General features: G+C 44.6%; 2 protein-coding genes across 6 annotated transcripts in view; one reads left to right on the top strand and one right to left on the bottom strand.

The window, feature by feature from the left end:
• Positions 1-315: 315 nt before the first annotated feature.
• LOC122414842 (U3 small nucleolar ribonucleoprotein protein MPP10-like) lies at positions 316-3,115 on the bottom strand. The gene is made up of 4 exons (XM_043426444.1): positions 2,718-3,115; positions 1,023-2,364; positions 826-934; positions 316-735 (listed from the first exon to the last, which is right to left on the bottom strand). The coding sequence occupies exons 1-4, from the start codon at positions 2,792-2,794 to the stop codon at positions 359-361; spliced, it is 1,905 nt and encodes a 634-aa protein (XP_043282379.1). The 5' UTR covers positions 2,795-3,115; the 3' UTR covers positions 316-358.
• Positions 3,116-4,169: 1,054 nt separating this feature from the next.
• Positions 4,170-14,833, top strand: part of kst (spectrin beta chain, non-erythrocytic 5 kst) — a 32,478-nt gene continuing 21,814 nt past the window's right edge. For 2 of the 5 annotated variants that reach the window (XM_043426624.1, XM_043426623.1), the window contains exons 1-3: positions 11,925-12,026; positions 13,310-13,587; positions 14,109-14,276. In XM_043426624.1, coding sequence (XP_043282559.1) covers positions 12,011-12,026; positions 13,310-13,587; positions 14,109-14,276 — 462 coding nt within the window. In that variant the 5' untranslated portion in view covers positions 11,925-12,010. Of the gene's footprint in view, positions 4,722-11,923; positions 12,027-13,309; positions 13,588-14,108; positions 14,277-14,833 lie in introns of those variants that run through there. The other 3 variants (XM_043426626.1, XM_043426625.1, XM_043426621.1) reach the window with 3 other exon arrangements.

The following is a 14,833-nucleotide window of genomic DNA, read 5'->3' as shown; positions in this document are numbered from 1 at the left end:
ATAAAATCTAATGTATTTTTCGTATGTCATATATATCGCTTCAATTTCCTTAAACGTCACGTATTTGACGTGTGGCTTATGACCCCCAGAGTGCTGTTGCTTGAGTGTAATTAATAAATGAAAAAATTATTATTGACTATAATGACGTCATGAATTAAGCCCGTTTTTCCAACGCTGTTGATTATTTTCCATTTTTCACTAATATACGGATTACACAAAATGAAAAAGTTTTGGGGAAAAAGGTATCCCTTTTCTCTGTACACGACAGATGAATATGACGAGTCAATGTTCCACATCGTGGCGTTGCAAAGAATATAGAAACAAAAACAATCTTTTTTTATTGGCCTCTGTACATAATTTACAACTTCAATTTAACTGCTGAATGTGCATTTTTATCTCGCTTCTTTTTGAAGGTATTTCCGGTCTTAGTTTTAATCTGACTTGCTACTTGATCCTGAAGTTGAGCAAAGAAAGCGGTCGAGGATTTTGGCGCTTTGCTGTTCGTCTCGTCGATCTTTACGATGTTGCGAGCTTTCGTCAGCTTTTTTATCACCGCTGCAGCCTCACCCTTTCTGTACTTTTTACCGCTTGCTTTGAGCTTCTCTGCCAAACTCGCCTCTTTTTTCTCACTCGCTTTTTGGTGCGTCCGCTGTTTCAGCTTCTTCTTTCGTCTCTCGCGCTTCATGTCCGTGCTCGTTCTCTCTCCTCTACCCATCAGCTCACCTCGAGGTTTGGCTGAAATGATATTTTCAAAATGACAATTTATAGAGGAAAAAAATGAGATTATCAAATCTCAACATGAAGATAAACGGAATGATTTTTTACATTTTATTTCTTCAGGTGCGAGAAGCGTCGCGTCTGTCGTCGCGACGGGAGCAACTTCTTCCATATTGACTGCTGGCAAGTTACTGACGATCTTGATCTCCGGTTGAGCCTATAAAACATTAACAATTTTATTTTAGTTACAATTTCCCAAAGTAATGGAAAAAAATGTGCACACGCCAAAATTCTAAAATCTTCACCTGTTTCGGGGTGTAATGGAAATTCGAAAGAGAGTCCAACTTAGCGAAAAGCGAATGCATCATCTCTCTTATTTCAACATGTTCCTTGGGCTCTTCGGCTTCACGTTCTTCAGTGTTATCAGGATCAGTAGTTGCATCTCTCTGCTTGATGTAAGCATCTTCGTATATCTGGGCCAAACTTTTTTTACTCTTTTCCTGATCCATCACCAATTTTTTCTTGTACTCTAATGGTGTTTCTACAGGTTTAAATTTCCGTTCCACATCATCCCACGCTTTGTCCTTAATACGTTGTCGAATAATGTCCTCCAGTTTGAGCGTTGTTTGTTCAGTTATTACGGGTGCCGGCCTGGACGTTATGTCAAACTCAACGTATTCTTCAAGCAATGAATTTTGAGGTCGGTTTGGTCCGGCAACTTCACCCTTCAATTGCCAAGGTTTTTCTGATATTGCTTGTCTTTCTAATTCTTCTATACGCATTTGCAATCTTTCCTGTCGATTTTCCAGACTCGATTTGTTCTCCATCTCACTTTTCTCATCTTTGCGCATTTCCAAACTGTCTGTCTCATCCGAGTCATTGGTTAAATTGAATTTTACACGTTTTACTTCTTTTCTTGTGGACACTTTATCTGTACTATCGAATTCCATCTCTTCATCTTCTTTATATGCCTGTGATTCTGAATGGCCTTTCTTTTTCTCCGTTTCCTCACCACTATCCGGGCTATCAAAGAAATCTGCATATTTCATCATCTTCCCGTCCTCGCTATAATTCTCTTCTTCCTCATCATCGGAACCTGGCTCAAAAAGATCCACAGATTCTTCCTCCGAATCTCCACTCGACTCTTCACCAGTTTGGGGACTTTCCTTTTTATCCTCTTTGTTTAAATACTCATCAAGTTCCTCGAGTTTAAAAAACTGGTCATCAACTATGGAAGGACGTGTTATTCGCTTTTTTCCTTCTTTTTTCTTTCTTTTCTGTGTGTCACCAAAGTCGATGTCCAAGTCCATCTGTACGTCACTCTCCTCTGAATCCACATAATCGCATTCGTCTCCACAATCTTTTTTCTTTTCACCCTCATTTTCTGTCAGTTCTTTTTTCTTGGGAATTAGACTTACCGGCAGTTCTAATTTATTTTGGCCTGCTAATAGTCTTGAAACTCCACCCAAAAAATGTGTGAGTTCTCCTTCATTTTGAAGCTCTAATTGTTGCCAGATTTGCTCCTCGTCAAAATCTTGCACAACAAGCTCTGGTAGCGCGTTGTTCTTTCTTTTTGTCTCAGATTTCGTTAAATCATAAAGCTGTTTTATTGCGATCTTGAGTTTTGCCGCTACGTCATTTTGAACACTGCAACGAATATAATAATTGACTGTACTTCTTTTGTGGCAGATTGAAACTGTTTGGGAGAATTATAACAAGACTTAAGAGGATGGATCAGTTGGTATATTGCAATTGTGAGTGCAAAGATAGCTGCAAATTTCAAAATCGAAATGCTTCACAGTTTCACCGATTGAAAAAAGGCTGTCAACCGATTTTTGCCATCGTCCTGCGTAGGCCCACAGAGCTTTTATTCATCGGTCTAATTGTGACAAAAAATTTCAATTTCGAAATCTCCAAGTGAGGTTATAGTGGACTGATCCATACTCTTAACTCTTGCATTATAATTCATAACGTTAACAACGAAAGAAGCGGTTCATTACCTGAGAAATTTATCAAATTTCTTCGTACTATTATCGATGCTTGTGAATACTTGTTCGAGCACTGTTTCGTTTGACATTTTGTAATATATTATTCAATTGGATGTACAATAAGTATTCCTACACGTTCGAGGTTATGTTAAAACACAAGAGCACATGCCACACGCTACCAAGACGGTTCGAAAAGCCAAAGTCGAGACGTCGAGATGTACAAGCGTGGGTACAAGACACGAGACTATGAGCGTGGGTACGAGACTACGAACGTGGGACACGTGGGTACGAGACTATGATGAGCAGGGACTCTGCAGGGAGCTACGAGGCTACAAGCACGGGTACGAACATGGTACGAAGGGTACGAGACGGATACGAGATATACTACACGGTACTGGTACCGTGTTGCAATGAAAGTATACGAGCGTCGCCGTACCCGTACGGTGGCAGTACGTGTTAGGCCTTTGACGCACTGAGAATATAGCGATGAGAGCAGCTCTGCTTTTCCGGACGACGGGTGGAAAAGAGCAGGAGTTGTTTCTCATTTACTAATTTTTTATTTATTTATCAATTCTTATTATGCCAGCGTGGTGACATGGTTAACATACTCTTCTAGAAGTTCGAACTCACTTGAAATTTCGATTTCGTAATTTGCAACTATCTTTCTCGCACTCACGACTGCGATATACCGACTGATCCATCGCCTCTTAAATATATATATATATATAGATGCAAAATAATTTATTGTGACGACGACATTATGTTTTTCATCCAAATATGTAAAAGGGTAAAATATTCATACGCCGTATGATGGTTCAATTTTAAAAGGGAAAAGGTTTTTTTTTGAAAAAGTAGTCCACTGAAATTGCATCCAATTTGTTTCAATTTGGCATAATCTTAAATTTAATCAATTGAAAAAATAAATAATGGAAACGGGAATCGAGATCTCGCGACCTTCACTTAGGAACTGGGTACTTTGGTATTATATATTTATATATATATATATATATATACGGAATTTTCATTAATTATTCTTATCGGGTAAGTTGAAATGAATTGCCGATAGAGTAATTTTATCGGCGAACGGTTAAAGCTTATTGACTACCGGTAAAAAGTATATTTAATCAAGCATCCAAAAGATGGCGCTGGATGCCCAGAAAGCGATTTTCAAACGAAGAAAACCGTTCGAAGATTTTGCTGCATTTCAAAGATTCTTTTCGATTTTTTCTTGCATGTACGCGCGTACGAATACGCGAATACGAGAGCCGAGATGAAACGTAAGTTTACAGGAAGGGGCCTGGGGCTTCAAAAACAGAGATCTACGAGGACGCGGAGGGAGAGAGAGAGTGGAGAAGTGGTAGAAAGAACTAAAAGAAAATAAAATATACAGCGGGGGCCCCACGACCGGCCCAAGTACGCGGTTGGCGGCTTTGCCGACGTCGGTCGGTTGTTCGCTGCTTGCTGCATGCCGCTACACTACACGTTCTTCCCGTAGGATTATCCCCGGCCCCACTTCACTCCCGCACCGTCAGATGGGAGCGAGAGAGAAAGAGAGAGAGGGAGCGAGAGCAAGAGAAAAACAGTGAGTAAGTAAGAAAGAGAAAGAGATCTTTCAGTTCTCGTCGAACGCGCGCCAGTATCGTGGAAACTGTGGACGTAGTATGCGTTGATCGATCGTTCGACGGTGCGGAGTCCTCACGAAATCCGAACAAATTATCATACGTCGTGTCCGTGTCGTGTTTTCGTTTTTTTTTGTTTTCATAGTTTTTTAAGTAAATGTGCAAGAGTGGAAAAAATAAATACTTTCAATAACAATTACAGATTATTTGACGCCGCGAAGTGTAAAAACAAAAACAAATTTCTCCTAAAAAGATTTGTGTCTCTCCCGCGCATGTGTGCACAGTGCGTGAATTATAAAAGTAGTGCGACGTGTATTTTACGCGTGTGTATGTATAAATACTCGAGCACACGGGCGACCACCTGTTTTTGGATAAATTCTACACGCTAAGGAGTAAGGTACGATTATTTAAATCTCGACCAGATTTATTATTCTTCGTGTTCACTCCATAAAGTTTTAATTCAACATACCATTTGTTTTCCGGGGTCCTCAATAAGATGAAAGAAATATATCTCAATATTAAAACTCTGGAATTTCGAATCGTGACACAGGTCCCATGAGTTATGGCCGCGTTATAGCCATGGACAAGCATTTTTATTTGTGTTTTAAATTTTTTTTTATATATATCTGTTGTTCTCTCCTTTTTTATACCTTTTTCCTTTCGGAGACTGGTTTAACAGACGGCGCATCGTGGTCAACCGAGACTCCGAAAAATAAAGCGCTCTTCGTCGTCGTGTGTATTAGCGGGGCGCTTGACGTGAGTTTCAGAGAGAGAAACAAGCCGGTTCCGCCTTTCTAACGGACACTTTGTTGTTCGCTTGAAAATCGAACGTTCTGGGGTGAAAAAACGACAGAAATAAAGACGTATGGTAGAGCGTAGCAAGAAATATTGGCAGGGGGAAAAATGGTAATAAAAGAAGTTTCGGGGCTTGCAAAATTAGAGGACACTCGCAGGAAACGGCTCGTATATACACACGCTCAACGAGGAAGGACACGTGCGAAACACATTCGTGTCGACAGCCACATTGTTTCCTTTTTTTGTGAGCTGACTTGGCCCTCTTTCCTCACTCCCTCGTCCTTCATGCTCCAAAACTGTCAACAACCGCCGAATGTTCTCAAAGCCATCGTGCGTGTTCCCCTATTGTAATTACGAACTGAACGAAAACAGTTCGAACGAGAGCGAGATAACATTTATTGTTTTTCCACGAACGTACGATTCTGCTGAAAATATATTCGCGGTTCAACACGTCCGTATTCATGGCTCGTTAGGACTTATTATTTCCGATTCCAAGATGCGTAATATTTATTTACGAGGATTACATCATTATTCCCGTAATTATTAAAAAAACTATTTGTCGGCACGAATTGTCGAGTATTTCGTTTTCAATTCGAAATCATTGCGCGGCTACATTTATGCGCATGTTTTTTCCATCGACACGGCTGCCATAACTTCAAACTCGACATTATTTTTTTTCATTTCTCCCTGCGACGCGTGTGTGTCGATGCGGCAAGAAGCCGGCCCGAGTCCGCGCGTCTCTTCTTCCTCTCTTTCTGCTTCTGCTTCGTCTCGTTCGGTCTCATCTTCGTGTGGGAATGGAGAGAAGAGATCCTTGGCGGTCGGCGAGATTCGAGCATCATCGAATCCTGTGTGAAGAACGCGTAGCGCCGCAAACTCTTCTTCTCTTCGCTCTGTGCTCTCCACCGAGAAATCTCGGGTTACCGTTTTCAAGGCGAGAGAACCGTGTGCTCGCGCGCCACGACGACGACCACGCTCTCTCCCTCGCTCCCTCTCAGAGATTACGCGGTACAAAAAAAAAATAAACAAACATAAAATCCGGTTGTAACTTCCGTCGTGTTTTTTCGACTCGAAATTAGTTCGCTCTTTGTCCATTCAAGTCCATTTCAGTTTTTTTACTCTCGGCGACGCGCTCACACTGCGCGATCCGATGAGAAATCTTTCGCTCCGGAGCAGACTGGCCAATTTATTTTTCCAACAATAAATTTATTCAAACGCTTCGAGTAATTCGTCGATAAAAATCGTTAAAACTCTTCATACGCGAATCCATTTGCTTTTCCCGTTTCTCTCTCGCTCACGAGCCTGAGTGGCGAGCTAAAAAACAGGCTTATGTAATCCACACCGTTTATCACTTATTTTTTGCCTCGTTCGGCAGCAATGATAACGCGACTCGAAACTCGAGTCTCGCGTGTTTTTCCCTCCTTTTTTCACTCATTATTTGCCTTGTCAAAGAGGCAAAAGGTACTGAAAACTCGAGAAACCAGACGTGCATTTTTGTCGGCTGGGGAAGCACTTGGAACAAAAAAACACGCATTTACGTAATGATAAGTTAACAAGCCCCCCCCACCTGAACCAACACGAGATCCCATAATACCAGGGCGACGAATGTTTGACAGGAGCGAGGGGGGAAAGTGCAAGTTGCTTTCAGCGGACGTTTTTGCAGACGTTCCAGTAACTCTCGACGAAAATTCGCCTCGAAATATTTTTCTAAACACCCGAGGAAGAGTTAAATGAGAAAAGATGGAGGGCGGACGTGAGCAGCGATCGAAATGGAAGAGAAGTACAAAAATGCTTATAAATAAATAGCCTCGAGGTTATCGAACTTCGGAAATATTTGTATTCGTCGAATATAAATGGGGAACGCGAAGAGGAGGAGGAAGAGTTGAATAATTTTTCGCTACCGAGCACGAGGAGATTTGAAAGCAGGCTGCAAATTTTTTCTCTTTTAATGTCGTAAAGCAAGAGGCAGCGGGAGCCAGGGAGGGAGAGCGAGCGAGAGGCAGCAGCTGCATTTTTACGACTTCTACGTAGCGTAGGGTAGGCCCAGAAGTTGAAACTGTACCGGGATTGGAAAAAAAATTCATCGGAGAGGCCCGACGAGAGAGCGGAGTGCGGAAAAAGAAACGGCGGACTTGCTTGATTTCTCATAGAGTGTTCTCACGACTTAAACAGCCTCGATGACTGGAGTCGATACCCGTACAGGGCGTTTCAAAAGCCTCGCCGAGACTTTTCGTCGGTTTTTTCGAATATCGAGACTCCCAGGACGGCGGGTTCGCGGCTGCTCGGTTCTCGGGCCAACTCGTCGGCGGATCGATCGCCGCGTCCATTTGGAAAGTCCCGAAGCCGGAAGTCGCTCGCGTATCCATCTGAAAAGGTGGTTTTCTTGTTTCTTTTTTTTCGCTTTTCGAAGATAACGAAACGCGGGCCCGCGTGCAATCGCGCGTCGCACACCGTCTGTAGAATGTCAAGTTTTAGAAACTCTCACGCGCTCGTTCTCCTCCCGAGAGACGTGACGATTTCTGCCAAGTAGCTTTCACGAGTCTCGTACACGCCGCGCGCGCGCGCGCGCGCCCGGCGACTCTCGTACTCGCTCCTCTTTCTCCACGCTTTTACTCGACTCTTTCTAACGGGGCACACGTTTAAGGTGTTGCCCCGAGCCAGCGGCCTGCGCTCGGTTATTGAAAATCGATTCGATCCTCTTTCGCTGGCCGCCCCCTTCCAGAGCCAATTCGCCCTTAACGTAATCCTTTTTCACTCGTTTTCCGGTGATCGAAATTTTTCTTCGTCGCTCCCTCGAGCCGAGCGCACTTTTTCGGGCACGCGCCCGTCCCCAGACGTCCGGCCTCGAGCACGTCACACGAGAAACAAACATCGCCGAGTCCCACTTCCTCGCTTTTCAACCTCAAAAACGTCGCGGACGAGCGCGCGTCGGGCGACGCAAAAAACCTTGCCGCACGTGCTCGGAGGACGGAGACGACTTTTCAGAGCCTCGACTCGAAATATCGTCCTAAGTCGCGCAACACTCACGCGGAGGAGTTCGAGCATAGAAACGAAGCATTTTCGTTGCATTCCGACCCGAGGCTCCTCGTAAACGAGTGGAGGAGCCTCGAGCAACTTTCACATCCTCTCAAATTATAATGTAATCTCGCTGAAATAAGAAGCATGAAAATATACACGAATAAATAGAATTGCACGTACCGGAGGTACGTACGGACGCGAACGCGGGGGAAGGTCGAGACCCCCGCACGCTTTCAGCCCACAGAAACAAACAATTTCTACACAAGCCCCCCGCAACTCGAAATCCTTCCTCCCCGAGCGACGAGCAGTGAACGGGGAAGCGATGCAGAATCAGCAGATGGCGCGGTGAATAATCGAGCTAAGAAAATAGTAGGAAATCACGATATCTTTCGTTTAATGACTCTGCGATCAGGGGCCGGGGGGGGGGGGGGGGGGTCCTCGGAAAAGGGGGGCGAGCTACGCGAAAGGTCAGACACAGTCGTTATTCTCTTTTGAATTATCGCCGTGAGAGAGCAGCGGAGAGGGAGAAACGCGGGTGTGTCGTTCCTCTTGCGAGAATTCTCGCGACTCTTATCGGCCCATGCGATCTCAATTTCTTAATCTCAACTCACGAGCGATCCTCCAAAAGTGGTAAAACTCTCCGGTGTCGTAACGAGCCGAGTGCTCGCCACGGACGCCGATCGAAGGATCGGGACATCGGCCTTTTAATTTATTAATAAACTCCCTCGGCCCCTCTCTCGGAATTCATCATTTTCCATTTCCATTCTTCCATCAATTTTTTTAACTTTCCATTTTTATTTTCCACAAATTCAGTGGCTCTCAACTGACACTTTTTCTCCTCATTCGCTGGATTTATAATCGACGCGATAAATAAACGAATTATCGATCAATCTTGCCGTCTCGCCTTCGGGACGGCGGTCAAGACGGGTCGACAAACACACTCGGTGCAACCTCCTTATTGTGCACATTGCGGCTGCACGCACATATTCGAGGAATAAACGCGCGCGCGCGGGGCAAACGTATTATTTTATTCGACGAGACTGATTCTCGTGATCGGAGATTCCGCGAGAGATCTTTCCCTGCGGGCATGTGACGGGGATGATTTTTCTGTTGGCTCCGGACAGTCGGGACAGCGTGCAAAATAAAATATGAAAATTCACGTTTATGATAGATTTCGTGGAAAGTAAAAGAAAAACGTGAATATTTATTAACAAAAGTGGAATGCAAATTTTTTAATTCTATTTTAAAAATCCTCTTGTTTCATCTGTCTTCCAAATGTCTAAAACGACGTCACTCCGATTTTAAACAATCTAGATTTTTCTCGTGCGCTCAGTGCTATTTTGAAATTTTACAAATTATCACGTTCGTGGACTTTTTTTTATTTACCACGCCGTAGTTTGCAACGTTCGAGTCCAACGGAATTGACGAAAATAGCATTTTTAGTTGATCCAATTTTTATTTTACGGACAATTGGTGCAGACTGAAAATCTACGCGTTGCAAATTAAGCAGGCAACAGAATTGTAGAATTGCTGCAATCGTTGGAGAATTTTTTCAGATCATTTCGTTGGACCCCAACGTTGCAAACTTGAGTCTCATTGTTATTTTATTTTATTTTTTTCATCGTATCTCATTTCATCGTTCGTTTTATTAAAACCGCACCATGGAAGAGGGTTTTGTGAGAGCGGAAAGTACAAATTTACCAACGTCAAGTACATCGATGGTGCTGTGACGAATCGACAATTTTTGTGGCATTTTTACACCCGTATCATTGCATCCAGGCACGAGAAACCAATGATGTCGGTCTCGTAGAAAAAAAAATAAATATTCCACCGGTTCATTACGATCTGCCGATCAATTTAAAACAGTTTTCAAGAAATTGCGTGTACGTCGAACCTGAGCGGGGTTGCAGCGAGGGGGGTGGGTACGGACGGAATAATTTTTCAAAAACGAAGCTCTTCGAGTCGCGTGTGTATTTAGAATAAATGGAAAGGACGCGAGCGAGAATTTCTAGCCGCTGGCGGAGATGACATTTAATCGGAAACTTGTTATTCTATAAACCGATGGCGTCTGCTGAGCGTTGTGCAATTCGCATGGGGAATCGGTAAAACTGAGAAGCGATAAAGTGTCGTCGCCGGAGCCGCGTCTCCGCGCGGCAATTGAATGATTTTTATTTTTCATCTCTCCCTCGCCTTCTTTTCTCCAATCGAATAACAACGTCTCGCTCGCTCGCGACTCGTTCTCCGCGCGTGGACAATGTCCCTTAACTTTATCGGCGATTCGCTCGCTCTAATTAATCCGTCAAGCATTAAACTCTTTATTGGGGTCAACTGTTGCTCAATTCATTGTTTTCCGGGGGCGCACACTCGACACAGAGATTTCGCGGGGCATCGCGCCGCGACCTCGCTTTTTCTTTTCATCCGAAGCCAATTCTCATCGACAGCAGCTTTTTTCGCTTTTCACGATTTCCCCATCTTCGAGCCTCGTTCCTTCAACTTTTTTTCTCGTATCTGGACGTTCGCGCTCTCCATTGCGATTTTTTGTACAAAAAACTAGAGCACCTTCGCCAGGGACGATTGAAATTTGGGGCGCGGTCAGCGATGGATCCCACATTAATAAATGACGCTGAAGTTTGCAGCGTGGAGTCCAACGATCTAAAAAAATCAGCCTCCAATTTCGTTCCCTGCCGAATTAGCAATTCGTAGTTTTTCGAGCTGCGCCGATTCTTCGCGAAATGAAAAATCGGCGAGTTGCGAAAGTTTTTATCCTTCGTTTCGTTGGACGCTGCGAACTTTGGCGTCGTGATTGATAAATTATCCGCAATAACATTCGCCATGAGAAAATTTGAAAAAATTTATTGACTATTTCGAATAAATAACTCTGACACCAATTTAAAGTGATTGCATCTTTTATCAGGGAGTAAAAATCCATCCAATTTACACCCACAAAATACTCTTCGATCAATCTTGGATTTTACGACGCTGAAGCTTGCAACGTTCGAGTCCAACGAAATGAACGAAAAAAACATTTGCCGTTCACCAATTTTTGACTTAACGAAGTATCAGTGCAGATTGAAAAACCACGAATTGCGAATTCGACAGGAAATGAAATTGGAGAATTACTCGAATTATTAGAGGGGTTTTTTAGATCATTTCGTTGGACTCCAACGTTGCAAACTTCAGCGTCATACTTTGTTCTTCTCAACGCCGCCTGCTTCTTCATTTCCTCCACCGATTTCTTCCCGAAAACAAAATTTTATAATCTCACCTTCCAACGAATAGTTTGTCCCTACGCCAATGATTCGAAATCCACCGCCGCCCGGAGACTAACACATGTTTTGAATACCTGTGTCTGTATTCTTTTGATATACACGCTCGAATGATCTCATGCGCCCGATACGCGAGCAATCAACGAGAGAGAGAGAGAGAGAGAGAGAGAGAAGAAAAAAGAGCGTAATAACAGGAGAGAATACAGAGCAACGTGTAACGCTCTTGATAAGAGAAAGAGGGAGAGAAAAAACGAGAAAGAAAGAGAGAAAAAAGGAGCCTGTTAGTGGCCTTTGGCTAACAGCTGAATCAGTTGGTGTCATCATTCGCAAACGTTGCCATCTCGAGTTTCGTTCACTCTCACCGTTTAACGCGTTTCACTCCGCAACGAAACATAAAAAAGTTGGTTCGAGTTGCGCCGCGAGCGGTTCCGCCGGCCGTAAACGTTCGAGGGATCGATCGAGTGGAACAACGAGGAGCGGAAAAGTGTAGAAGTTTTCGTCCCTGACTAGCGCGCGTTCGGAAAATGAGTCCTCGGGACTCCAGCGAGCTCTCGCAGAGTGGTTAACGGGGATCGATAATATTTCGGACGGGATCGCGAGCCGCAGGATGTCCTATCGCTACGGTAACGAACCCATTTGTTAAGGCGCTTCTCAAAGCTTCGAAAAAGGATTTCCTCCAAAAAGGGGTTTCCGAGAGAAGACATTCGGATCCACGTCACTCGCGTGCTCGCGACTCTCGACGCCGCAGAAACGCATTTCCCCCTTCCACGCAGAGAGACTCGAGTGCGGATATCGATCACTCGATAAGTATAATCGTGCGACGTCACCAGGCACTATCTCTTCGAGGAAAAAACTCGGCGCACATTCATCGCCGAGTGTTTATTCCCCGACTCGAGGAGGAACACAAGCGCCCGAAATCCTCTCCGCGTTACTGCGCGTCGAGCTCGATACTTTGGGGCCACTCGAGATCGATCGTTTTCCCAAAATCCAGGGAGCTCAACCTTCGCGATGATCTTGAGCTCGCGGCTGAACTCGATTGATATTTAAACACTGCGGGGGTTCGGGGAGGGAGAAGAAAACGGAATGATTGAAAATTTCCAAGGCGAGAGAGGCCTGAATTTAGGTTGCGGGGCGGCAAGGAGAGCGAGGGAAACCGAGTGCGTGCACGTAGAGCGACGTTAGCTAACGAGGAGCGCGATTGTTACGAGCAGCGTTCGTAAACACGCGCTCGCGGCTTGTACTCGCATATATTCTCAATCGGTGTACATGCGCGTGAACAAAACGCGTATCGCTGCTGAAAAGCTCGTACGTCACACTCGAAGAATTCTTGCCCGGAACAGGCTCGAGCCACGAGCGTCTCTCTCTTGTTTACACGGACTCGAGACATCCGTGAAAGATAAAACGCCAGCAGAGTCGCGTGAGCTTCGTTCTGCGTCTCTAATCGGTATTGAGAACAAGATTATTTCGACAGGTATTCTGCTGGCATTTCTAGCGAAATTCTGAGGCTCGAAGTCTCCGGTTCGCCGAATCGCGTCGAAAAACTTTCCGCGAGAGAAATGAATGAAAACTCATTTTCCACTGCACTCTCCCTCCGGAGAGCGAGGCTCGCACGAGAAACACTCACCGCTCCTCTGTGGACACGTTAATTAACGCCTTTTGCCCCGAGGACGTAAAAAATGTAACGAGCGAGCGATAACCGAGGCGTTTGGTTTATTTCTCTCTCGAGTTTCTCCCCTTTTTTTTTTTTATTATCGTCGCGAACTTGAAAGCCTTTTATCAGCTGTTTTTAATTATTTTCCACTCGCGCGGGAGCCGAACTCTCGTCCCGTCGAGGGATCAGCCTTAATCTCGATCTCTCGGTCTCTCAAACTTTTCATTGTGTTATTGTATTTCGTGGGATTTTCAGGGGCGCAGTATGAGCCCGGCTTTGGGCATCGCGCCGTACCCCAAACAACGCAAACTTACGATCGGCGTCACCAATCACCGGGAGGACGTTTCACCTCGTACCCTCCAACCACGAGACACGAACGGTACCGCAGCACTCGACCAGACATTCGGAAGAGAATGACTCAAAGAGAGGACGTCATCAAGTTCGAGCAGGGCCGCATCAAGGCCCTGCAGGAAGAACGTCTTCACATACAAAAGAAAACTTTCACTAAATGGATCAATTCGTTTCTACTAAAAGTGAGTTGAAGCCGAAAGAAAATACGAAAAATCATCTTTGCATGGGTCAGAAGAGCGCGACGATATCTTTGTTTTAATTTCTCGTATAATGTGCACGACGCCGAGGTTTGCAACGTCGGAGTCCAATGACGCTGAAGGTTCCAACGTTGGAGTCCAACGAAATGATAAAAAAAAACTCTCCAATAATTCCGGTAATTCTCCTATTTTGTTCCCTGCCAAATTTGCGATTCGTAGTTTTTCAAGCTGCACCAACGATTCGTGAAATAAAAAATTGGTGAATTACAAACGTTTTTTTCGTTCATTTCGTTGGACTCGAAGGAAATAAACATTTGTGATTGACCAATTTTTTATTTCACCAAGCGTCGCGGTGCAGAACGACTACGAATTGGAAATTCGGCAGAGAACGAAATTGGAGAGTTACTGGAATCGTCGGAGGATTTTTTCAGATCGTTGGACTCTCCGACGTTGCGAAAATTGGCGTCACTAATTTGCGCTCTTTCAAAACGTTTTTTGTATTTCAGGCTCGGATGGAGGTGGAGGATTTGTTCACGGATTTGGCCGACGGGAAGAAGCTGCTGAAACTTTTGGAAATAATATCGGGCGAGAGGCTCGCAAAACCTAACAACGGTCGCATGAGAGTGCACAAGATCGAGAACGTGAACAAGTCTCTGGCTTTTCTTCACACCAAGGTAAGCGAAAGTGACGTTATTGTTGTCGTTGTTTTTTCGCCCCGTGAAGGGACGCGCAGAAGGAATAGAATCGTTAAAAAGACGTAAAAGGCTTGAGGAATGTTGCTAATCTTGGAAGGCTTCGGCTCCAAATAAATAAGCCATGGGTACATAAATTTCCTACTGAATCTACGAGGTTCCATGAAAAACTGGTTACGAGCAAACAATCCCCGCGCACTCGTGGCGAAGGCTCATGCCAAAGCGGCGGAATACGCAGGAAGAAGAAAAAAGACTGGAGGAAAAATGGAGTAGGAGGGAAGCGAAGCCCTCGTAGTGTAAACTCCTGACGTGAATGGCCTCTGTGCTTGGTGTGTGGCTTATGACATAATGGTTTTACGTTCGCGGAACACGCCGTGACCGGCTTGTCGTGTATGACCCTCCGGCTTTACGAGCTCCGATTTTTTACACTTTTTTTCCATCGATCCTGACGCACGAGCATTTTCCCAACGGTTCGTATCGATCGTTGAAGTATTCTCGACGTATTCATCATCCTTTTTCAACGTTTCAGCTTGAAGCTC

The sequence above is a fragment of the Venturia canescens genome, chromosome 8 (assembly GCF_019457755.1).
Source record: "Venturia canescens isolate UGA chromosome 8, ASM1945775v1, whole genome shotgun sequence".
NCBI lineage: Eukaryota > Metazoa > Arthropoda > Insecta > Hymenoptera > Ichneumonidae > Venturia > Venturia canescens.
This window is presented reverse-complemented; position numbering and strand designations above follow the sequence as displayed.

What these genes read in the sequence shown, in the direction of transcription:
- LOC122414842 (XM_043426444.1), bottom strand. Translation starts at nt 2,794, where the DNA reads ATGTCAAACGAAACAGTGCTCGAACAAGTATTCACAAGCATCGATAAT. An exon ending in AAATTTGATAAATTTCTCAG is followed by an intron (nt 2,365 to 2,717) that starts GTAATGAACCGC and finishes TATTCGTTGCAG; the next exon opens with TGTTCAAAATGACGTAGCGG. An exon ending in TCCATTACACCCCGAAACAG is followed by an intron (nt 935 to 1,022) that starts GTGAAGATTTTA and finishes AATGTTTTATAG; the next exon opens with GCTCAACCGGAGATCAAGAT.